The sequence below is a fragment of the Olea europaea genome, chromosome 14, assembly GCF_002742605.1.
Source record: "Olea europaea var. sylvestris chromosome 14, O_europaea_v1, whole genome shotgun sequence".
Classification (NCBI taxonomy): Eukaryota; Viridiplantae; Streptophyta; class Magnoliopsida; order Lamiales; family Oleaceae; genus Olea; species Olea europaea.
The window spans coordinates 7,741,793-7,767,541 of NC_036250.1; the positions used below are offsets into that span (position 1 = coordinate 7,741,793).

At 35.5% G+C, this 25,749-nt stretch overlaps 2 protein-coding genes across 4 annotated transcripts; both read left to right on the forward strand.

The window, feature by feature from the left end:
* Nucleotides 1-3,736: 3,736 nt before the first annotated feature.
* Nucleotides 3,737-11,479, forward strand: LOC111409006 (tRNA-dihydrouridine(20) synthase [NAD(P)+]-like). 2 transcript variants are annotated; one of them, XM_023038895.1, is made up of 10 exons: nt 3,737-3,942; nt 4,101-4,206; nt 4,426-4,564; nt 6,114-6,222; nt 6,323-6,459; nt 8,098-8,234; nt 9,962-10,068; nt 10,277-10,404; nt 10,884-10,995; nt 11,080-11,479. In XM_023038895.1, the coding sequence occupies exons 1-9, from the start codon at nt 3,892-3,894 to the stop codon at nt 10,951-10,953; spliced, it is 984 nt and encodes a 327-aa protein (XP_022894663.1). In that variant the 5' UTR covers nt 3,737-3,891; the 3' UTR covers nt 10,954-10,995; nt 11,080-11,479. The 2 variants fall into 2 exon arrangements, with proteins under 2 accessions (XP_022894663.1, XP_022894662.1); XM_023038894.1 differs by having other exon boundaries at nt 10,884-11,479.
* A 2,597-nt stretch (nt 11,480-14,076) lies between these two features.
* Nucleotides 14,077-20,883, forward strand: LOC111409007 (protein RMD5 homolog). 2 transcript variants are annotated; one of them, XM_023038896.1, is made up of 2 exons: nt 14,077-14,218; nt 19,098-20,883. In XM_023038896.1, the coding sequence occupies exon 2, from the start codon at nt 19,152-19,154 to the stop codon at nt 20,310-20,312; it is 1,161 nt and encodes a 386-aa protein (XP_022894664.1). In that variant the 5' UTR covers nt 14,077-14,218; nt 19,098-19,151; the 3' UTR covers nt 20,313-20,883. The 2 variants fall into 2 exon arrangements, with proteins under 2 accessions (XP_022894664.1, XP_022894665.1); XM_023038897.1 differs by lacking the exon at nt 14,077-14,218 and adding an exon at nt 14,247-14,390.
* Nucleotides 20,884-25,749: the final 4,866 nt, after the last annotated feature.

Below are 25,749 nucleotides of genomic sequence, written 5' to 3' on the forward strand. Positions count from 1 at the left end.
AACTAGTCAACGACACCTCCCTGGATACAAGTTCGTACCACCATGTCTTGTTTCCCACCAAGTACCGACCGATTGAAAAAGGTGGACGGATGACATCATCTTTATCATTGAACTTCTTCCTGCAAACGAGAAGAACGGATCATTATTTGGAACATTGTGAAAATAGGACAACAATTTCGTACTTGTTATGCGGTTTGTATCCTCTTTGAAACCAATTTTGAAAGTCAGCAACATCTGCATCTTGTACATTCTGATTGTAGTGTTCAAAGACCACTACATTTCCTGAAGATTTCATTTGTTTCATTTTGTCGGCAACATAAGGGGACTGAAGGGTTTTAGCTGGCTTTGGAGCCCTCTTCACCGGAAATCCAGAACTTGGTGCAGCCTCAGGTGAGTGCTGCGTAATAAAATGTGTTCTTTAATATGTGACATGCATTAATCACCAAAAATACATCGATGTTTGGATACCTCTTGCTGAAAACATTCCGTGTCCTTCAAAACATCGGCTATGACCGATTCAACTTGCCTGTCAACGTCCTTTGATGCTTTTGCAACAATCTGGCTTGGTTGTGTGAATCCAAGACTAAGATCAAAAGATGGAGGTTCAATAGAACATGGGAATTCAACTACACACACAGAATCAACCTTCACCTTGCCTTTCGAATCAACACTTCGTTTGACTTTTGCAGCCTGAAAATCAGAACAAAAATGCATTTGATGAGAAGTGTATATCAAACGGTTTGTGGTAAATAGACAAGTAAGAGGCAGTCACAGTTGGGGTACTGACTTCGCATGTTGGTCCAGATCCTACAACAATTTCTGGTCCTGCGTTCTCTCTGAATTTTTTCATAATTTCTTCCATTGAACTAGATATCAATGTAGTCACAAAATCAGACATACACTGCATGTGTGCTTTGATGTCCAACATGTCAGTACGAATTTCACCTTGCATACGAACTAGCAGATTCAGTTTCCTTTGCTGATCAGACTTTAAAGAAGACACCTGTGACTGCATTGACTTGAGTTGTTTGCTTAGCAACTGATTCTCAGACTTTAGATCAGATATCTGCCCTTTGAAATAATTCTTCAATTCATCGACCACCTGCATCACATGAATACCTATAATCAGTAAAATTATGATGATGAAATATGACATTGATCTGTGATCAGCAGTGACATGTGTATTGGTATGTGACCCAATCACCAAAACCTGTGACCTGAATATGTGACCTGAATTTTTATGTGACCAAATGGACTTGTGACATGATAGATGAAATTGGAAGAGCTTACATCTTTTGATGGCATATCCTCTGAATCAGTGGTGCCATCTGACTTAAACTCCCCAGTTGGAGAATCTTCATGGATTGATGTCCCCTTCCAACTGGGTGGTGCGTCAACAAAGTCATCATCATCAATGGGGAGATTAGAGTGTCCCAATCGTCCGTCGGTTATCAAAAGCATGGGAGTAGATTGTTTCATTCCTGGATTACTTGGTTTTGTACTAGTCCCAGCACGATGATCTGATCAGTGTATGCTACCACCCTTTCTCTTCTCCCCATGTGATCGATTGGGTAGGATATGTTTCTCATACTCTACCTGACTCATGTATGGCATTGCCAATTCAGCTGGTGGGGGGTCCAGGTCACATATTACCAACTGCCATTCATATCACAACAAAAAGTGCAATGTCAACAACCAAAAATTATGTATGAACAAACAGATATAGCTTTGCACATCACACATTCAATTTGTTTGCATTAATTGTGATATAACAAGGGCAAATGGCGCCGAGAAAATGTCTGTGACCTAGTATGAAATGATCTGTGACATAATGAGTAAATCTGTGACTTCGAGAATGCAATTTGTGACTTGACGAAAATATATTTGTGACCTAAGAAATATGATCTGGAACATGAGAAAAATGTGCCAGTTTAATATTTTGAAACCAGAACTGCTGCATCGGTGGTCACTTACGTCGGGATTGGAGAAGCATTCAGGTCCCTCAAGCTTCGCAGCCGAAGGGTGATCATCAGCCGTCCAGTTCATTATCCTGGGGTACACTCTGGAAATCCTTCTCGCAGTGTATCCATCGAGACTGGGTATTGTCTCGTAAATCCACACTTGAAAGGCTACAAGTAAGCCTCTGAGTCTGTAATGTGTTGATCTCTTACTCAACCCCTCCCTCAATGAATTTACTAGTTTGTCAAACAGCGACTTACCCCATGGAAACACATTCATCTCACTAAAATCTTCAACTAGTATAAATAAGAAGTGCTCCACAGCCTTCTTGTAGTCTCTCGGATGTAGATAAGATGTTATGAAATACAATGCACCTAGCATGGCAACATCCTCATCCGGAATGTCAGTAGAACCAAAAAATGCGTCCTTGATATTTTCATGAGTAACATTTTTCAACCTTGAAAAATACAAATTTTTCAATCGTGATGGAGTCTTCTCCATCCTACTTGTGTCATCATCGCCGACATATCTCAAACCAGTCACCAAACAAAATTCTGAAATTGAGAATCGCACGAATCTTCCAGCTATGTTGAACCACAACTCACTCTCGTTAGGTTGTTGTACTTGTCTCAGAAGAAAATAGTGTATCAGCTGCGATTGGATAACAATTTCCTCGCATTGCAGGAAGTGAGCGAAACACGTATTTTGAAGGATTCGGCGTTGGGCTTCATTGAGATTGTTTTTGAAGTTCGACACCACACCTTTGACGGGGGTAATTGTAATTTTACTCGGAAACCAACTCTTCTCGGGTATAATGTATCTCCACGCCTGCAACAACGATCACAATAAAACTCATCATTTTGGTCACAGGTGAAAATCCAGGTAGTCACAAACATCAACATATAGGTCACAGATCCCCTTCAGCAAAAAAGAAATCAACAACACCCATACAGAACGACACAATAGCGTTCCATAATTCACAAATGAACAATCACTTTTGAAAAAAACATTAAAAACCCTTACTACAATGAGGCATTTCGATTACAAATTCAACACAACATACATCACAAATTCAAAAATACTTCATCAATACACATTACTCATCGATTAAAATGAAGCTAGGTATACTCGAAATAAGTGAACAATTGAAAAATATCAAAAAATCACCTTCTTCGACGACTGTTTTCCGACCGAACTTCTGGATTTTTGTCTTTTAGAGGATGATTCCTTCTGCACTTCATCCAACTTCCTTTTAACTCTTCTTCCTGACTCGTGGATTCCAATTTTCTCCCCACGTTTCCCACTGCTTGAACGAGTCATCGTTGAAGTTTTAGAATACTTCGGGTAAACTGTGAACACAGCTTTGGGAAGGAATGTAAAAATTATGTGACCGACAGTGAAAGAAGTTGATCGGGGAATCGCCGGAGAACGACAGTGATGAACGACCGATTGGATGAACACGGTTAGGATGAACACGGTTTAATCGAAAAATGGGGTACGTGAGGGACGTGGTTATGGAAATGACGGTTTTATGGAAAGGACGTGTTTAAAGAAAATACAGTTTCAAAAGTTTTGAATTACGTGATTTTAGGTAGAGATAGCTATTAAATAATTTTAAATTAATTAGAAAATGAAAAAAAAATTTGATTACAGAAATGTGAAACTTCCACTCTTATTTAGGAAATATGAAATATGAATTTATAAAATATGAATTTGTGTAATTACCATTTCATTTAATAGGACAAAGGCCAATTTCAAATTTTGGCAGAGTCAAAGAGCCCTTCGTGTATTTCCTCTCCATAAGCCCAGAAAGGTGAAACAGAAGAAGAAACAGAACAAATAAGAGCGCACAGCAGCCAGAGGCGGTCTGCTGGCGCGAATACAGTCCACCATATAAATTCTGGTCTTTAATTTCTTCAAACCTACTGTATAATGGAGATGAACTACAGAAACAAGATTATGCTCGCCCCCATGGTCCGAGTTGTAAGTTCCTATATTCGAACTTGTGTATTTTCTGTTTGTATACAAGGGTTAGACAATGTTAATATACTATATTGCTTGCGAATTTGAGTAGTTTTTATTTGGCTGTGCTCAATTGTTGTATCTATTTTTTGATTCGCGAGCTTGAATTTGAAATGTAGGGGACATTGCCATTTAGGCTACTTGCTGCTGAATACGGTGCGGATATAACATATGGGGAGGAAATTATTGATCACAAACTCCTTAAATGCGAGCGCCATATTAATGGTAATTATATTCTGCTCTTTTTTCTTCTGCTGACTACTGTCAAATTATATGCTCTGGTTTAGTTCCAGATATAAATTGTATTCATTGATAGATATTTGACCACTGCTTCTTTATTTTATTTTTTCCAGTATTGACTGAAATCACCCATGCATGATTGTAAATAAATAGTAATCCATGGCTGATCTTCTGGAACTCAAAATATTTTATTTTCTTTGCTAGATGTACTTGGAACTGTGGATTTGATAGAGAAGGGAACAAACAGTGTAGTTTTCAGAACATGCCCTGAAGAAAAAAGTCGGGTGGTATTTCAGATGGGGACATCGGATGCTGTGAGGGCCCTTAATGCTGCTCAGATGGTGTAAGTTGCTTTATGTATGTAGGTTTGTTTAGTTTGTACTTTGACATTCGAATCAGAATGATAAGAAAACTTTCTTTGGGTTGGCGCTTTGGAGTGGGCTCATAGGTGTGATATCTTTGTCAGAAAAGAATTTTACGATCCAAAATGTTTCAAATTATGATCTGGTTTTCATGTAGATTTCTGTACAATACTCCATGTTGATGTGATGACCTACCGTTCTGAAAATTTTCACCATGTGATTCTGCCGTTCATTGATGTAGTTTTACTCATGGTTTCTACAAGATATGGAATGTAATCGAACTTTTTGATGTTGGAATTTTACAATTTTCACTCAAAAAAAAAAAAAAAAAAAAGGAGCTGATATCAGTGGTTGATGGATTTACTCCCAAGCTTAATTGCTTACAATATGAAATGGAAGTGTCTATATTGTACTGGCATGACACCCCCTTTCTCACCTTTTGCAGTCATAACATCTCCCATAAAGTTTGCAATACAAGAGAAACTCATCTAGTTAACCACTGGCTACTTATTCCTTACATTGATTTCCCATGTATTTGGATGGCAATGTTCTAAATTTCGGGTTTATGGTTTGGGGCCAGACTTTTTTTTGCCGAGTGCTTATTCATTTCTTTCCTCCTTGTTAGAAGATTCCTTCTCATAAAAATGTTATAGAAAACATCAATGATGCTGTTTATGCTCTGAGAAAGGCTTTGTACTGTGTAACAATGAACATTCAGAAGTTGCTAATTGCATTTTTTTTCTTCTCAGAATGCCACCAAGGATCAATCCTGCATTTATCTTGTTTGTCACTATTACTGAGATCTGTGTGAAGCATCTTCATCTGCATATTTGTTCCATTAGAGATAATTCTAATCAACGTTGAGGGTTCTGCACCTCTCAAAAGCCGTTACGTTTCCAAAACAAATTTTTGGTACAGAGTGATGAACAATGTCGAGGTTTATGGGTACTTTGTTTATTTCCTTTCTGTACAAAGACTTGGGTAGCTAAGGAGTGAATCCAAGGGGCGCCAATTTACTCTCCTAAAAGAAAAGGAATTATGTGCTTTTTTATCTTAACATGAGACTGATAACCACTTAATTTTTAATTTCATGAGAAGTTTCTAATAATGTGACCTTTTTACTAGAATTTAAGCTCCATGAAGTTGAAGTAACCATCATATCCTTGGCTCCCGCTCTCTCTCATCCTATGCACTCTCCAGGCAACACAAACACCCTACACTTGTGTAACCTATGCATGCATTAACATGGAGAGCTAGCCTTATCCCTGCAAATATGTCTCATTAATCATATCTGGTTCAGGAGGCCTGTTCCTTTTTGCTACAGTTATTTGGCGATGTACAAAAATGTCAAAATGATTTAAACACTCTTGCTGGTAGACAAAACTCCACCTGTCTCTTTTGCACTTCTCTCATCATCAAAATAAATCTTGTTAGCTGAACGGTTTAGCCTGAAATTGGGGCATTTTCTGGGTTTTTACACTTCAAATATTGATAACTCCATGCTTATTTCATACGGCATGTTCTCTACAGGTGTAAAGATGTTGCTGCTGTGGATATAAACATGGGTTGCCCTAAGTCCTTCTCTATTAGTGGTGGAATGGGTGCTGCATTATTGACAAAGCCAGAGCTCATTCATGATGTATGAAATACTTCCTTGCATCCTTTTGAGCATAAGTAAATTTCATTTGGTCAGCTCAAGTTTTGCATTCAATTGCCCCTACAACTTTTCTGAAATCCAGATTTTGACAACATTAAAAAGGAACCTAGATACACATGTGACATGCAAGATTCGGCTATTAAAATCATCCCAAGACACTGTGGAATTAGCACGGCGTATAGAGAAAACTGGTGTTTCTGCATTAGCTGTCCACGGAAGGTACCTTTTAGAATATTTTTGCTTGTGCAAGATTTTTAAACGGCCCTGGTGTGGCAATTTGGTTTTGACTCTTCTACTGTACTGCATCTTTTAAAATAAAAATATATGTTTTTTCTTCCTATTTGTATATTCTGTAGATTAGTTGGGCTATTTTGAATTGGAACCAGCTCCTTTAAGCAGGTCCAGATAAAGTTTACTTTTAAGGAACAGATTGATGGCTATTCTGTTTTTATATGCTATAGAATATAAACGCTCTGGAAAAAAGGGAAGAGAGACACATAATAAAAGAGACCTTTTTGGCTTGAAAGATGGGGTATGCAAAAAGCTTGACCATTTACATAACTCCTTCGTATGAATTTGAATCAATTTTATTCTGAAACATGAAGAGTCCAGCTAGGTCGGAGTATCGATGTTGACGTGTCTTGGACACTCCAGGACATGTGTCCAACATGCTATGTGGTTATTTTCTTTATATATTAAAATTCCGACACATAGGGACACATGGATCAGGCCAATGTGGATACGACTAGTGCTATTCTCTATGGGCCATACCCAACCAATTTAGTTCTCCTGTGAGGCTGTGATTGGACTATTCTAAGCTAAATCTTAAATAAGCCGATGACCAGTCAGTGGGGTAATTGAAATTGCTAAGCTATCTTTGGATGAACCAAAATTGGCTACTACTGTCTTATTTGACAATGGAGACAAAGAAGTAAAGAAAGATGAATGAAATCATCTATTTCATTTTGTGTGGAGTTGAATGTTGTACTGGGACAAAAATAATATGAGCTTGCAATTGTTTTTGATCTAGCATATGGACTTTTTAACACATGAACATTTTTAGTTCATTGTCACTAGTAATAGTTCACTGCCACTAGTAATACAATGTTCAACTTAAAGTTATTGCATGGATAATACCTTTTATTCCACATGCAATTCATGTTAGTAAGTGTCAAAATCAAAACAAATTTGACTTAAACAAGTACAAAAAATAAAGGATAATGTTATTAATGTTACCAATTGATATCATTTTAATCCAAGGGTGCCCAGCATGCTTGTATCCTTTTTTTTTTTTTTTTTTTTTTTTTTTTTTTTTAAATTTTTTTTTTTTTGGGGGCCCGTTTTTTTTTTTTTTCTTTTTTTTTTTTTTTTTTTTTTTTTTTTTTTTTTTAAAGTTTTTTGTTCTGACGCGTCGCATTTGTGTCGTATCTCTAGTCTCGATTGAGTTAGACTTGAATCTATCGTTGCTGTCATCAAATAAGTAGCTGTGGTGTGTTTACTTATAATTTTGTAACTCGTATAATACGGTCTAAGTTCCCCTGATGTTCACATGTCCCAATGTTATGAAAAATTATTACATTCCCTGGTAGGCTTCATGGCGGCCAGTTCCACAATTTACTATCGCAAACTGATTATTGTCTTTGCCAACCATTAATATGATTGCTCTCGAAATGAACTGTTGCAATCAAGATACGAGCTTGAAATTACCTTGCACGGGAATATATTTCTCTAGCAACTATCTTTCATTGCATTAACTCTTGCTCAATTTATTGTGCTTTACGTTTTATGATTGGATTTCCTTCTGTGGGACCTTCATGATGATTCTAAACCTTTTCTCTTATGCTAAATCAATCATAGAAAAGTTGCGGATAGGCCAAGGGATCCTGCGAAGTGGGATGAAATTGCTGACGTCGTTGCTGCACTTTCTATTCCAGTTATTGCAAATGGAGATGTATTCGACTATGCAGATTTTGAACGCATAAAAGTTGCTACAGGTAGAGAAATGATATTTTATCAATTCTGTAGAAGTTATTTTCCCTTCTCTTTCATTTTCCCGTTTATTTTGGGGATTGGTATTATTTCATCATAAGGTACTACTTAGCAATATATGCTTCTTTGACTAGAATCTTGCAATCGTATAGGTTCTCCGTTGTCAGATAGCATTGTCATTACTTTTAGAGAGACTGAAATATTTTTGTCTTGTGGGTACGGAACTATGGATGACATCTTGCTTAATAAACCTTGGTAGTCCATATTGTTTCGATTTTTTAATATTTAATTTGAAGTGATTGAACTGCACACTTTCTGTTGATGCATGTGCCACTTCAATAGGTATATGATACTTTTTGCATGGTTATATGGAGAGAGAGGTTAGGACAGTGTCTAATGTACTCTATTTTGGAATGTTTCTGAGTAATTACTTCACTACATGCTGAAAGGTGATTTTCTTTTCTCTTTAAGAAAAAATCCTATCTATAAAGGTTTGGCACTTCATATTGGGATTGTATTGTGTAACATAATTATTTTCTAGATTGCTCTTTTTCTATGGGAATATATAGATTTCTTTTAGTATTTGGAAATTTACGTCAACATGTTTGTATGTGGTTGTAATTCGTGTAAATAGAGCACCGAACTATTGCCTGACTTGCAATATGTTGTCACTAAATCTCTTCCTAGATAGATGAAATTAAGCTCTTATGTTTGGTTGGGCAATTCTCTCTGTAGTGCAATCTCTGCAACATTTCACTTTGTTTTGCTTTTCTCAAGTTGACTCAGTTATATTCTTTTACCATTGAAATCCTTCTTACTTTCATGTATATATATGTGCATGTGCGTGTATCCATAATATTATCTTCAAAACTGGAGGTTTATTATCTGCATGATGATTATCTGCCAACCAGAATTCTCATTATGTGGCTATTCAGCTCTCTGCCGCATGGATTGTGGTTCATGTGAACACACTCACTTTCACACTGTCATAAATATCCCACTTTGTGACCTTTGGAAAGTAAAAAGGTGATCATAATCTCTTCAAAAATCTGAGGTGCAAGCCGACCATTTGGATTCATCTACACGTGTCTTGCTGCTCTTGGCATTTGTGGTGTCTCACAAGTTCTAGAATAAATTCATCTCTTTGCTGTTTTGTATAGAAATCAGGTCATTTAGACCAGAAATAAGAAGTTTATATTTCCTTGGTGCATTAGCTTCTCTCCGTAGAAGACTGTGATTAAGTTGAGCCTGTGTTATGTTGAATTTGGAGGCCCATTGCTGAGTAAGATTTCAGTGTATATAGGTTATATATGAGATGTTAGGGAGAAGCCTTCAGAGTTTTTAGGGGATATCCAAAAGGGTCCATTTTGTCACACCTTTTAGATTTTGTTAGATACCCTTGCTTTCTTCTTCTGCAAAGGTTACAAATAACATGTCAACAGTGGTTTGGGATTGGGATGCCTGCATTTGCTTACTGAAGTTGTCTACAGAGAGGGTTAGCCTTAGCAGTAGAGAGGTTTTTTACTTTCTACTTACTGGTTGCTGTCTATAATGTGGACCAAAACATATTTCTGAATGTGTAATTTTCAGTTGTTAATAAATGCTGTGGCTTCTGCTCCTCATTTTGACCATGTTCTATTTTGGCTGGTCATGTAGTGCTCCTGATTTACACTTCTGTTTTTTTCCTTTGAATGCTGTAAAAAAATTTCACTCTAATTTGCTCCTGCATTAGGTGCTTCATCAGTGATGGTCGCTAGAGGCGCTCTTTGGAATGCTTCTATTTTTTCTCCTAAAGGCAAATTACCTTGGGAAGATGTGAAAAGAGAGTATGTTAGGAAGGTATTTGGGATGTAAATACTAGATTGCACATTTTATTGCTCTTCTCTTGTTAATGTATAATTAGTGCTAAACTATGATACGATGACGCACACATTCTCCATTAGTTTTATGACAACTGAATTTATAACTTTTTGTCATAGCATGCTTTGTGTTAAGCTCTTGGATTGATAGATATAGGTGAATTTACCAAGGCTACGCTTCCGTGCAGAGCATCTTATGGGATAATGATATCAAGAGCACTAAGCACACGCTCAAGGAAATGATAATGCACTATTCTTGCCTTGAACTCTCAGAGGGAAAGGGTGTAATAAAGTCAGAGAGCTATGCAGATCTAGCGTAAGTTTGTTTTTCTACACATGCTCTTATGGGTATTAAATGGATGAATTTATGGTTAATTCCTTAAACATCTGTCATTTTCTGCGCTGCTAAATTATATGAGAGGACACTTATAGCTTCATGCTCCAGAAATTTGTGGTGGGTTGTAGAATTGCATTATTGGGGCGATGCTCATGTTGCACATTTTCAATCACCACATATGTTATGGACATGTAGTTTTGTATTTTTCTTTTGGTTTGCAATTTGTGATGTTTAGGAAAATCATTATTTTGGCTTATTACTAGTAGTCCAAAGTAATGAACTGATTTACATAGACTGTCTTTCAGTACTGTGTCACTCCAAAATCAGTTTTATTTTAGTTTCTGTTCATTTTGATTATGGGTTTATTTTCTTTTCTTCTTCTTTTTTTGAAAAGAGATGTCTTTTCTATTCTTCTAATAGTTTTTTTTTGAAAAACAAAGTTATTGTTTAATGTCCAGGCGACTTTATGGAGAAGACAAGTACTATGAGCACGTCAACAAGCATCGGTTGTTCTGTGGAAGTAGGTGACATAATTTGAACGTCTTGCTTCTCGGGAGTGAAAATGATAGGGTGAAATTTTGCTCAATGCAAGCTGATTTCACGATGTGAATTCTTGTTCATGAATACCTACTTTCTTCTAATTTTTCTCTACAGCTATGCACCTATCTGAGAAGTTAGTGTCTTGGACCTTTGTTTAACCATCTGGAGTGATTAAGTTATTGACTAAATATTGGAGTAACTGAATTATACGACGTGAATCTAATCGTCACCATTTGGAGCTATATATGGAAATTTTTGACATTCATTGGTTCCTCTGTAGTCGCTGTTTTATGGGATACTAGTAAGTTGTCTCAGCGTGTTTAAACCTTGTGTAATGCCTACTGATATGGCCTCATTTGAGTTCTTTTCTTTGTAATGTTGTATTAGCCCAATAGGAAAATTTGTTGTGCTATAAACATATGGTCATACTATAGCTACTTTCTCTATGTCGGATTTTGTAATTTATTTTATTTGATTGGTAATAGTAGTTACCATAGTCTGTGAGGAGATCTAATTTCTGCATCAAAGTTTCCAAATGTTTTATGTCATTTTATTCTATCACTTCATTGGCTTTCTTATTTCATCCATAAAAATTCCTTTAATGAGGAAACTGGTCTGGTATATGTGCCCATTTTGTTGGACTTTTACTTTTGTAGAAAAGCTTTATATGAAAGCTACCCAAGGTTTAATGTAGCATCTCCTAGAATTTCTTTTAACTAGACAAAGCACTTTATTTAAATATTAAAAAAAAAAAAAACAAAAAACTGTCTAAACATGTTTAGAAGCAGTTTTTTTGACTTTTTGAAAACCATGCTACATGCAAAATGGGCTTGAGCATGCAAGGCTAAAATTTGCTATTTATGCACGGGCGGTCAACATATAACACGGCTTAGGTAAGGCCATCTTTTGCCAATCAAGAAATCTTAAAATATTTAAGTTGTTTCTCATTAGGTAGCTATGAGTAGGGCTGTAAGCAAAAATCGTAAAATCGGAAAATCGAACCGAAAACGCATTTTAGAAATCGTCGGTTTAGTGTCACGTAGACTCAGTCAACGAAATGGTTTTGACTCAAATCAAATTGGTCAAAATGATTTGGTTTAGATTTGAAAATTTTAATTGCGATTTAAAACCAAACTGGACCGGCGAAAAAATATATAAAAATAAAAAAATGAAATTTTTTGAAAATTCATCCAAATATGTAAAATTCAATAGTTTTGTCATTTATAGGTATTTTTGTCAATTCCTAATTTTCTAATACAGATATATTATTATTATTATTATTATTATTATTATTATTATTATTATTATTATTATTATTATTATTATTATCCAATAATCCTAATATATATTCAATAATTTTAAGACTAACATAATCTATCAAAAGTTTTTTTCCTCTTAAAAATTTAGATGAACTCCAGTCGACACCTAGCACAGTTTTGAGCCACCGGCACCACACACTTCTTTTCAGATTTTTCATGCCTCTTCAAAGTCGAATTGAAATCCATTATATCAAATTGGAGACAAAGAGATCCTAAACTTTCGGTGATAATATTTGCTACAAATAAAGTTTCAGATCAATAATTTTTTGGAGCAAACTAAGGTAAGAACCTGAAATTAAATGTGTTTCGTAATATCATACAAACGTAAACTTGTGTAATTGTTATGTTTAGATATTATAAACAATTGTTTTATTATTGTAGTTGGTTATTTTTTTTGTTTAATCAATATCTTTTTTTTCAGATATGATGATCACGAGTTCTTGTTGGACATCATTATGTTTTTTGGACCTTATATCTAGTTTAGTAAACTTGTATTGTAACGTTATTGTATCGTCATTAACCTAAAAAATGTGAACAAAAATGGAAAAAAAAACTATGTTTTAGTTTATTGTGATTTCACTTTGATTTAGTTAATATTTAAATTTATAGTAGATATATTTAGCCTCTGTTTGAGCCATATTTTTCATATCATCATAATGAGAAAATTGACTATTGAAGAGGAGGTTAGGTCCCACACATGAAATAGCAGGTCAACAAATGCGGTTGAACTTGTGGAATAACGATCCGAATTTTTATTTTTTGTGTCCCAAAAATTTGGTTCAAACAGGGGCTTAATTTGTTTTAAATTTATTACTAGTGAGATATAAATAAATATTAAATTCAATGAATTAATGACATAAAAGTAGATGGGCAAAAAATATATGGCGAAACCGACAATTTAAAATTGGATCAAACCGTTAGGTTTAGGTTTGAATTTTTTTCAAATATTTCAAAATGGTTTAGTTTAAGTTTGGATTTTTTTCAAACCGTTTTAAACGGTTTGGTTTGAAAATTTGTCAAAAATTGATAAAATCGGACCGCTTACACCCCTAGGTCTGAGTGTGATTTACTGTTAACTTATTTGTCATATGTTGAACCTATTTATCTAACCAATGGAAAACTGTCATCTTCATTGCATTTATGAAGGAGATTATTTTTGCTTTTGTTACCAAATAAATTATCATATAAAAAAGTAGTCCATCTTGATTTAATTTAAAGCTTAGTAAAAACCTTTTGAGTAATAATGTTCCTAAGAAATATTTTACGGAGACCGCAAAAAATAATAATAATAATGATAAGAAGAAGAAGAAGTAGATTTATTTGAGTTAAATAACAATTAATTAAACTACACACTTAATAGTTATTCATTTATTAGGGTTTAATAGCAATTAATATTAAAAATCTGAAAACTGACAAGTTATTTTTCAAGCCTCATTTAGATAAATGAGTCGAGCATAAAATAATCCGTCCATAATATGATCATTATCTGAACTACCCTCTATATAACTTTAAGAACTTCGAGTATTCCAATTTTTAAACTTGTCATGATGATTTTGAGCTGTATTTTTCTTTAAAGCATGTTTGGATACGTCGATAAATAATTTAAGTTTAAATTGTAAAAAGAGAAAAATACGTGTTCCATAAGGAAATAATATTTATGAATTTCTTAAAATATATGGATAAAAATGTCTTGCGTTTTCTTTTCATAAATAGGATTAATTTGGGCCAAATGTTTTGTAGTTATAGGCCTATCCAAGTGCAGCCCATCCATAGGCTTTTCATTATTTCTAATAAAAAAATCGCAAACTTTTGAAGGCAGAAATCTCAAACTATTTCTCACCGTTTGTGTTGAGAACAAGGAACCCACACCTGTCCGGCTGTCCCCGTCAAATCAGATCATCTCTGCAGTTCTCTTCATTCTTTGCTTTCTTCCGGTAAGAAACCAAAATCCTTTTACCCCTTTTCATTTATATTCTTGTGTATTTAAATTTTGGTGTAAATGATTCGTCATATTGAATTTTGTGTGGAACTTGCTGAATCAACTTCATTTTCTTGGATCTGAGAAATGTTCTCTTGATTACTTGTCCATTTTTCACTGTTAACAAGGTATATTCATCCAACATTTTTAATTTTGTTTGTCGTCTTCATTGTTTGGAAATGTTCTTCTTTCGGGACTCTATTTGTGATGGGCACAATATCGAGCAAATTTTAATCGAGAATTTGTTCATGCCCCTTTCTAGCTTTTTATTAGCTTAATCGAGAATCTTATTCAGAGTACCACTGCTGTAGTTGTTTGTTTGTTTATTTATTACGAGTTATATTTTGCCATCTTTTATGTGTATTTTTAATCCATTATGATCTTCTTAACGTGAATACTGAAAACCATTGTTAGTTTCTACTTCTAGTTTGAAAGTCCTTGTTCTAAAGGTGAAATTCTTTTCTAAAGTAGTCAAATTGCCCTAAATCCAATGTTTTAACAGGCTAAATCCGGTATCTATGCATTTTATTTTTGTGAGGTGAGGCATAACTCTTGTGATAAACCTATAAAAATTATTCAATTTAGAAGTTCACAAAAATACTTATAATAAACCATCAACTATTTTGAAAATCCAGAATTAAACAAATTAACTTAATTAATAGTCTAATTGAACAAACAAATCTATAATAGATTAATAAAGTATTAAATAACAACTTTTCAAATTAGTAATAACATAACAAAATTGTAATTACTCCTAGAAATAGAGACAATCTACATGTCTTCTATATTATCTTACTAATATTACTCTTAGGAGGTAACTTTATTTTGTTTCCCGATCATCCTCAATCAATATCAATTTTTTACGATGGCTTTTTTTTTTTTATCATTCTCCATTTGCAGTGTGGTGTTAGCATTCTCCTCCCCCTCCCCCTCCCCCTCCCCATTTTTTATTTTAATAGGTAATGTAATGTATTATCAATTTAAACAAAAAAGAAACAATATAAAATTGGGAAACTTGTCTATACGAGTAGTAGTGCACCATTAAATCAAGTATATAATGTCAAATAAAATAATTTTCTAATCTGCTTTGTTGTTCGTGTATGATCATTAAAACAGTGTCTGTTTCTCTCTTTTCATACACATCATACGATGCAATTCGGAGTAAGGTCCCAAATAATCTTATTGTCCTTATTATGAAATTTTCTCCTCCATGCCTTTAATACATCTTCCATATGCCACGGCAATACCCAATCTATGTGCTGAGAAGTCAGAATATCTTTCCATAGCAAACAAGCACCATTACAATAAAGGAACAAGCGATCAATCGTCTCCCCATTTCTCCTAGACATATAACACAATTCTGTAACATAAAAACCTTTATTCAAAGGTTATATACCGTTAACACTTGTCTCCTTATAATCGTCCATAGTAAAAAATGCCACATGAGGGAGCAGTTTACATTGCGCTACCATCCTCTAGGGGAATGAGTTTTCCATAAGTCCTAATAAAGATCTAAAATAAGTGTCGACTGAAAAAATAACATCTTGTGCCAACCTCCACCTGCTACAATTATCCTCTTTTACCTTGATGTACACCTCATACAAAGAGGTCAAAAGCAGCGTATAATCATCCAATTCCCAATCCTGCAAGCCCCTCCCAAAAATAATGTTCCAGCTAAGGCTCCCCTTATGTACATAGAAGGCATTGTTCACCATAGTAGACGGCACCATAATAATATGACATGAAGAAGGAAATTCCACCCTCAGCGGTCGATTTTCACACCAACAATCATTCCAAAAACTGATAATATTTCTTCCATTTGAACCAAAAATGTCAATTTATCCCAAAAGTCTCTACCCTTGTGGGATATACCGTCACAAACTTACCTCATAAGAACCACGACCCTCGACTAGGCGCCATCCCTCTCTATAACACCATAATTCGCCTTAATAAATTCTCTCTAGAAACTCTCCCTTTCTACTCCGAATCGCCACAACCACTTACCCACCAAAACCTTATTAAAAAATATGAGACTCCTTAATCCAAAACCTCTCATCATTATGGGAGAACAAACTGCACCCCAATTAATTAAATGAAGTTTCTTCTCCTCACCTAACCTTCTCCAAAGAAACTCCTTTTGAATTCTCTCTAATCGTTTTGCCACTGCAACAGGAATAGGAAACAATGACAAGAAATAAGTAGGGAGATTCAATAGGGTGGGCTTAATGAGGGTAAGACAACCTCTCTTTGAGAGGGACATACGCTTCCTTTTCAATCCTTATAAAGGCTAGAAAATAAAATAAAAGCGCCCATTAACTGTTTTAGGCTATAAAGAAAATAGCTCAAAAACTTGAGGTCAGTAATAAAATGCCCCAAAAAGTCAACACAACTGGGCACACACTTAAGCCATCTCAAGGCATATAAGGTGGAAGCCCAGTAGTTAAGAGACATAAGCATTACTAAGTTGAGGAGTGAGCCTTACAAATGGTGCTCAAAGGGTGGTTTCTGATGCATTTTATAATAGCCTCACACATGGCATAAGCTTCAAAAAGGCGCTTTTTTTAAAAATAAAAAAAAAACAATGCTTCAATCTGATCAAAATCGATTTAACGAATTGAGCCTGTCAAATTGATCAATAATTTTCCTTTTTCAATACACGTCTTCTTCTGAGTCTCACCAAATGTTTCAAAAGGCATAAATGGGACTGAGACCTTTTTCCTTCATGAGGTGAGCTGTAAGCCTCACCACAAGCCAAAAATTGAAGTCAAATAATTGTAGAGAATACAAAAAATATAACATATAATAAACAACAAATCTAACAAATTCTCAATAGAAACAACACCAAAGTAGCAAATATTAAATCTTGAATAAGAAGCTTCTTTGTGTCTTGGGAAGTGGTGAGACGTGGAGTAGTGTATTGGCGATGTTTAGGTTTTTTTAATTACTTAGTCAAACGAGAAAAAGAAATTGATAGGCCCAACTAAAAAGCCTCTTTCATCTGAGACGTTTAGACTTACAAAGAAAAATAAAAGAAAATTTAAACTTCACAGAAAAGCTGAGGCATATGCCCTTAAGGCTTGTGACTCATTCATTGAGGTTCTTGCCTCCATTAAATAGTACCAAACTAGCGCCTTGAGGTACATGTGATGTGTCTCACCTTGAGGCACGCCTTGTTGACGCCTTTCCACATCATGGTGTCACCAAATCAACCAAGTCTTCAATAATTTTCACTCTCTTTGATGATACCCTAATTATTTCATGCCAGGAGTTTATAGTAGCCTGAGTAGACGAGTCATCTTTCTTGGTCAATGTAGTTATGTAGGTTTTCGTTGGGAGTAAATTGGAATTTGGAACTTTCTGAAACCACAAGGACAGTTATGAAACAGTTAGCAGCACGTGGAACATGTTTTGCCTTGAGTTGGTGTTTACATGAATTGGACAGATTTTTTAATCATCTTATTCATTTACATTCATTGTCCATTCCATGTATTTCTTGAATCACCAAATTGGTTGAAGACAGATTCAAGATCAGTCTTTCAGTTTCTATCAATTTTGATTGGTGGATGGCTTTAAATCTATTCAGTTTGAGGTGTTTATTATTTGATTGGTGATTTTGTAGAACTGTTTTCTGCTTTGGTGCTGATTTTGCTGAAATATTGGTATCCTTGAGCACCTTGAGGTGCTTTGCACATTTAGTCAGTAATGTGGAAGTAATTTTAGGTGTGCATTAAATTGTTCTTTACCAGCACTTGTTGATAATGGAGTTATAGAATATATTTGATGAATCAGTTATTATTTTGTGGTTTGGTGCCTGCATGTATAATTTGAGATGGTCTTTGTTGTCAAGATGCTTAGAGCCGGTTCTCAGTTAAACATATTTCCTTGTTAGAGACACTGACACAGAAGCATCCACGCGTATCTCTCAATCATGAGTATACGAAATCTTGAAGGAAACAAAAACAAAAGATGAATTGTGAAATACTAATAACCATCTGAAAAAATAATGGCCTACAACAAGTTATTCACATGATTTTGACTAAAAAGAAAACACGATTGACACAAATAATATGTTACCAACTAAATTACCGCGTCACAGAATTGAGAAACAAACAAATGTGTTTCAATCCACTTAGATTACATACGAACATGGATTTGTTGTTTTGTAATGCGGCCTGACTTAGTACTGGCTGGCTATCTTTGATAATTATATATCGCTACAGTCACATATAGTTGTATATCTTAAGTTAAGCAACGGGACCCTCAGCCCTATAATTTTAAGTGCTTGATTTTGTTTTTGGACTTCAAGTTGATTGTTTGGTTAGAACTGCTCAGAATGATTTATTATTAACTTGTATTTTAATTTAAAGAACACGGAAGGTATAACTTCCAAGTTGTGCTTTTTCAAGGTTTTCTTCTCATCCTGTGGTTACAGATGATTTTTTAGACGCTCAAACTAATGCTTTTCTTTCCTTGCCTTTTGCCATTACTTATGCCGGATGCATTTTTATCAGACTTTTTAAACTTTGTTAAATATACTCTTCACCAGTGGTGTTAAACATATATTATAATTAATCGTGTAATGATAATATTTTTCGTGCAAAATACTGTTCAATTCATATTTTTTTTACATTTTTCAGAAGTCTTGTTGTATTGATGTTTGTTAACTAGAGAAAGTTTGATGCCTTCAATTATCATTGCTTCTCATTATTTCTTCCTTTTTCTTCCGTGCACAACTATCAAGAGGTAGTTTCTGCATTTTGTGGTTAGTAAATTTTTATCAGCCAATCACTCAACTTTATATGAGGAGACTTGAGTCTTTTATACCTTTCTTGTAGGTGGTCATCCAATTTTACTTCAGCTAATTATAGTGAGGAACTTGGTATTTAGAGATGGATCTGAATTCCATGAAAGATGCATTTGATCGTGTTACAAAGAAACAGAAGTTATCATCATCCAAGTCTCTGGAAATGATCGAACAGATTGTGCGAGAAATAGAACAAGTATTATCAAGAGTAAAATCAGGTCATGATTCTACAATTCCAAGTGATCACGTGTTGATTTTAAATGAATTAAAAGCAAAGTTGAAAGAAATTGCTCCACTCAGCCAGCTGGAAGGCACCCAGAAAGAATTAAACATGGCTTTGAGCAGATATCCAAAGCTTCTCGAGAAATCCTTCAATCCTGATATATCAAAAGCTTACCGCAATATTGATTTTGATATACACACCATTAATCAAATAATTGCAGATCATTTCTATCGGGAGGGCCAGTTCGTTCTTGGTGATTGTTTCATAGATGAGTTGAGGGAACCAGAAGCTGCAGCTAAGAAATCTTCTTTCTTGGAAATGTATAAGATACTAGAAGCCATGAGATCACAGAACCTGGAGCCTGCTTTACAGTGGGCTGCTACCAACCATGAAAAACTTAAACAAAATGGGTCCGACATTGAACTGAAACTCCATCGTATTCGGTTTGTAGACATCCTTCAAAAAGATGGTCGAGATGAAGCTCTGAAATATGCTAGAGCTTTTTTGGCTCCTTTTGCTGCCAGTCATATTGCTGAAATCCAGAAGCTTATGGCTTGTCTGTTATGGGCTGGGAGACTTGATTCCTCACCATATGCAGAATTTCTGTCCCCTATGAACTGGGACAAATTGGCCGAGGAGCTTACCCAGCAATTCTGTCATCTTATAGGGCAATCCTATGAAAGCCCATTAAGTGTAACTGTTGCAGCTGGAGTCCAGGGTTTGCCGACCCTTCTGAAGCTGATGAATGTAATGAACAGTAAAATGCAGGAATGGCAGTCCATGAAACAGTTACCTGTGCCCGTGGATTTGGACACGGAGTTTCAGTTCCATTCCGTATTTGTGTGTCCTGTGAGTCGGGACCAGGCAAGTGAAGAGAACCCTCCAATGCTGCTTCCATGTGGACATGTACTCTGCCAGCAATCTATCAACAAGTTGTCCAAAAATAATAGCACACGTCGCTTTAAGTGTCCTTACTGCCCTTCAGAAGTGGAAGCAGGCCAGTGTAAGCAGTTGTATTTGTGATGTATGTTCAAAATATTAACAAGTGTTGTATCAAACTTCTTACTTTGCATCCCTCCAGCAGTCTCCTCGTCCTCCCACCCTCCACTCCACAAAAAGAACAGGGGGGAAAAAGAGAGAGAGAGAGAAAGAAAACTCTAGTTAACTGAATACATGTAATTACAGTCTAGGGTATATGTTTCTGAAGTTGGTCTCGATGTTGTACTGTTTGATGAACTAGAAATAGAGGCTCTTTGCACATTCATTCAAGTACTTTGGGTGTGTAGATATCATGTGAACCTCTGATGTTCGGACTCTTCGACATGGTCAGAGTATACGACACGGGTATGGGTATGGATATGTGTCGGATCCTCCAAATTTCAACCGAACACTTTACTCTTTTTGCTTCTTCTTCTTTTTCCTTTTCTTTCCCATTTATGCTCTCTATAAACCTGCGCCGCCCCCGATAGGGTGGAGAAAGGCGATTGCCCTCAGTTTTCCCCTTCTTCTTCTTTCCCTTTTCTTCTTGTTTCTTTCTTTCCCTTTCTGTATCGGTGGTTTAGGATGTGTGTATAAAATGAAAATGGATTTCATATAGTGCTGCTTACTGTTCCATTATGGCCAAATTGCAATCAAATCCATTATTTTCTATTTTGTATAACACTTAGTAATTAACTTCCTATAATTGAAAACGAAGTCTCAAAATTCTATTTTATTCGTTTTTAACCTTATATTCATTACCCATTTCCTTCATTGTGAACAATTGATTTTGATCTATTCAAAGTGACATCTTGGATTAATAAAAAAATTGAAACTTGAAAGACGTACCCATGTACCCGTGTCCGAAATTTGAACTATTTTTAGTCATGTCCTCGTATCCTACATATTAGAAAATAAAAGATCCGACACTTAGATATATACCCGTACTTGATACCTATGCTCGAGTTCGAGCATCATAGATGTAAACCAGGTAGACAAAGATGGGAATCCAAAGATCAACTAGGAAAAAAGGGTTTATTCATGGTGATCAAGTCAATGAATTCGATAGAGTAATAAATTGATTTGATCAGCAAAAATAGTCCTGCTTTCTTCTTTCTACTTTGGACCTCAAACTTTGATCTCATAGCTCATGTGAAGTGACACAAGACAATACTCTCATACTGGATTCACTCTTTGTTGATCAAACTCAAAGGAGGGTACACTGAAAAGGTTGCTATATAAACTGCAATTCCTCCATATTCCACAGTTAAAGTCAGTTTCGTTCAGGTGACGTTTGGAGTACCCTTATTCACAATACACAGAAAAACAACAATGGACATGGCTTTTTGCTTTTGCTATACTTCCTGTCCCTGATAGGTATTTATAATAGAATCTACCTATGATTTTGAGGAAATTTTGGATAAATGTGAAAATTGACGTTGAACAATATGATAACTGGGACCATTCAGGGCTGTGCAGAACTCCTCATGCTACAACATGATTATGCATCCTGGTGAGTACACTTGAATGACCTAAAGGTTAAATGTACTGTTTTAAGTTGGCTCTCCTTCTATTGTTAAGTGAATTCAATTTATGCATGCTCGTACTGATTTACACTGGTCGCACGTGTCCTATGATGTATTTAGAGCACTTCCCCATTTGGTTTCTTTCTACTGCATCTTTTCTTAGTTATGTAACTAGTTATCCTGATGATTGCCAGTACCAGTGGTTTCTATATTTTCCTTGGTTACGACCTTGTTCTTGGTCTGCTAGTAAGAGAAAAATTGTAGCTCTTTATATTAGTATGGTGCTGTTGCTAATAGTACTTAAGAATGTGTTTTGATCAGTCCTTCCTTTATGAGTTACATGTTCCTATGAACCTGTGTTCTTTTCCTCGACACGTCTTGTTACGATGATCTTGGTTGCACATCCAGAGTCAAAGTTCGACTCTTTTAGCAGATAGCTGTCGCATGCCATTTCTATTCTTTCCTTATTCTAAAATGTGGCTCGTGTGGGGCCGGTTCACATGGGTCTCTAGACTTTAACGTCTCTCCCGACACAACATATTAATCCTGCTGTTTCACATGGATCGCCAGGCAGAAATCCTTTTTACACAGACTGCGCTTTCTGGTTTTGATTACTATTTTGCACTCGTTTTGGAACCACAGTGGAATAGAGAATTACTGACACTAGGCTTGTTTGCGCTTGTAGGAATAGAGAATTACTTCAGAATTGACTAGATTGAATAGAGAGTCGAATTGGTTGAATAGGAGGTCGAGTTAAATTGAAAATGACATGCATCTGTCCTAAAAGTTTCACTTTGTGGCTCGATTACTTAGCTCAGTTCCAAGCTCTACCCACTTTGACACTGGTTTCTTAGCTTGAAGCATGCCTTTAGATGGTGTATACTGCCAGAACAGTCCTTTAAGCATCAAAATTTTCATTGACGGTTACACATGGTTATCTGATCTGAAGAGACAAATTGGCCACATAGCTAGCATATTTCTACAGTGATTTCTTTGCTGTTGGACCTGGTTACGAGCTCAGGCATTGTATTTCCCAAATAGGGAAGTAGAGTGGAGTGCACAGAATTGAGCCCAGTACATAAAGCTGCTTTTGAAAAATCTTCCTGTACATCAGATGTACAAAACTGGGGGAAAAACATACTTTTTGTACCTTTTTCCTAAGATATTACAAATTTAATACTGTTCTAGTTCTTGTGCTTTAAGATCCCAAAGGGTCTCAAAATGCCTCTCTTCTCATGCAATTAAATCTTATCAAACTTCTATTATCATTCATCGATTAGTCCATATCATTAAGAAAAAGAAACTTACTCTAATCTAGAGGTATTCAGCTCGTGCAGCGTAGGTAGGGTAGCAAACTAATTGAGCTGCTCGGGGCTTGGCTCATCCCAAGTAGTACTATGGGCAGCTTTGGCTCATTTTGAGACGAGCCATCAGTTGAGTTGGACGCTCTTTTTTTGTTTTTTTTTTTCTCCTTCGTGAGCTGACTTGTAGGTTAGTTTGTTTTATTTTGATGTACTTTAATTTTTCTTAAAAAAATGAATCACATTACGAGCTTGTGGACGGCTCGGCCTATGATGCTCACAAGCCAAAGGGCCAAATAGAGCCTAGCATGTGGACATGAATCAAGCTCGACTCTTCTAAAGGGTCAAGCTGAACTCATGTATCTAAGCCTGCTCAAGTCATTGCCATATCTAAGTGGATGAAAAAATTTAGGGTGCGGTTGGTTTAGTTTTTCATTTTCGGTTTCAAAATGATTTTTAGATTTTCCCAAAAACGGCGCGTTTTGGAATTTATAGAAGTTTGATAAGATTTAATTGCGTGAGAAAAGAGGCATCATGAGATATTTTATAATTTATTTAATGCTGTGATCAGCTGATGTGACTCGTTCTTGAAATTGTCAATCTAGCGAAAGAACGAGCACTGAAGTTTATCCAATACAATCAACTAACTTGAAGATAGGTGGCTTAATCACTCAAAAAGCAATTTCTCATAATTAACTAAACTAAAATCATTAGATTTTTTTCACATAACCAAAGCATAACATTCTGAATCTAGATATGCAATCCATAAACAAATCAAATTTATAAATACCCAAATTCACTATCCATCACAAGAAATCAATCACTTCCACTAGAATTAATAATTATTTTTTTTTAAAAAAATAGCGCACATGTACAACCAGAGCTGCAAAAGCCATTGTTCTTCTTAAATCTTATTGCCATATAGAAATTTTCTTCAAATGTGGTGGCGTTGGAAGGTGGTGGCAGTGGAGATGGAGGTGGGAGGTGGCTGCTTTTGCTAGGTTTGGTTTTCAGGGTGGGTGGATAGCGTGTGGATTTGAGGACGAAGAAGATGTGTTTTTTATTTTCTCTTTTATTTTTGATTTAATTATTTTATATGGGATAATATAAAACAATCATTTTACCTTTTTAAAATTGATCAAAATTTGATCAGATTGTTGACTTTTGATCAGTCTAACAGTCAAGTGAACGAATGTTGTTTATATATGTCCTTGTGCTCCAATCGAGGTGAAAAGTTTGAAACTAGAGCTACAAAAATGAAAGATTTGAATATAGTATGCAAAAATTTGAAGAATTTTGCTGAACTATTAGAAAATGCCTAACCTAAGGGATAAGTGCGTCTCACATTTTTGTGGATCCATGTCAATAAAAAAATGCGACATCCCTAGCATGTGCGTTTCCCGTCAAAGCTTCTGTCATGGTCTCTGTAGCCGTAGCAAGCTCCAAATTTGAAATGTTTGCAAATTCTCCCATAAATAAACTGTTGGGAATCTACTTAACATGCGCAGCGAAAAATTAAAACAGATTTCGATTCTCACCAAGAATCTCTTTTTGTTTAGATAGAAATTGTGAAAAGATTGTACATTTTTCAGATTTGCAAACTTCTTTGCTATTCTTTTTGTTCCAGCAATCTTGATTCGTCATCCACAGCTGTCCAATTGTCTAGCCTCCAACGGTGATCCACACAGAGAACAAGATTGCATCTACCTGAGTTTTTTCCTCTTGTGCTAGCAATAATAATTATGAGAAAAACATATGGATTGAAAACCCTAGTCATGTATTTATATAAGCCCAAACGGGTTTGATCTGGTCTGGTCTAGTCCGGTCCAATATTTAATTAAATTCGGTCCGTGAATTAATTAATTCGGGCCTGTAAATAACAAAACAAATTAATTAATTTATCCAACGATTGTTAAATTAATTAATTGACAAATTGCAATCTTCCAATTCTCTTTTGTGTGCGACCCATCAGGTTCCCGATCACGATGCTTAACGACGTGAAATATCATTTTGATCTAATCAAAATTGATAAATTAAAACACCCTTTTAATCTATCATCAATTCACACTCGTCGTCCCAAATTGACATCTAGCAATGTGTCAGGGCAATACACGTGACGGAAAATGTCATGTGATATGACAAAATCAAATTCGTTCGCTTACCGTGAAACTATAATCCATTCGTCCATATGATCCGATCAATTACGAGATATGGAAGTGTGTCAATCTCGATTATCAATCATATCTTTCACTCCACTATTAAGTCAATATAAGTCGAAAACTCCTTTTCGACTTATGAGTACACCTTGGTCAATGATTTCGTTATCGACTTAATTGAATGAAACACATATCATAATCTCTTACTATCTAAGAGTGACGAATTCTCTATTGGTCATTCATAACCTTCATATGATTATTGACAAACCCGAACGATGTCGTATTAGTAGTCCTTGTTAGAGCAACATCCAACACTGTTAAAACATGACCGTCCTCATATAAGGTACTATGAAGACCTCAAGTCAAAAGGACCAATCCCACTATCGAACGTTAGAAATTAACCACTGACATTTAGATAGTTATCTATGTGGAATCTCTCGGCGGGTCTCCAATGTTTTGTTCTATAATAAAACATTCACGTGTTCATTTAAGTGTCATC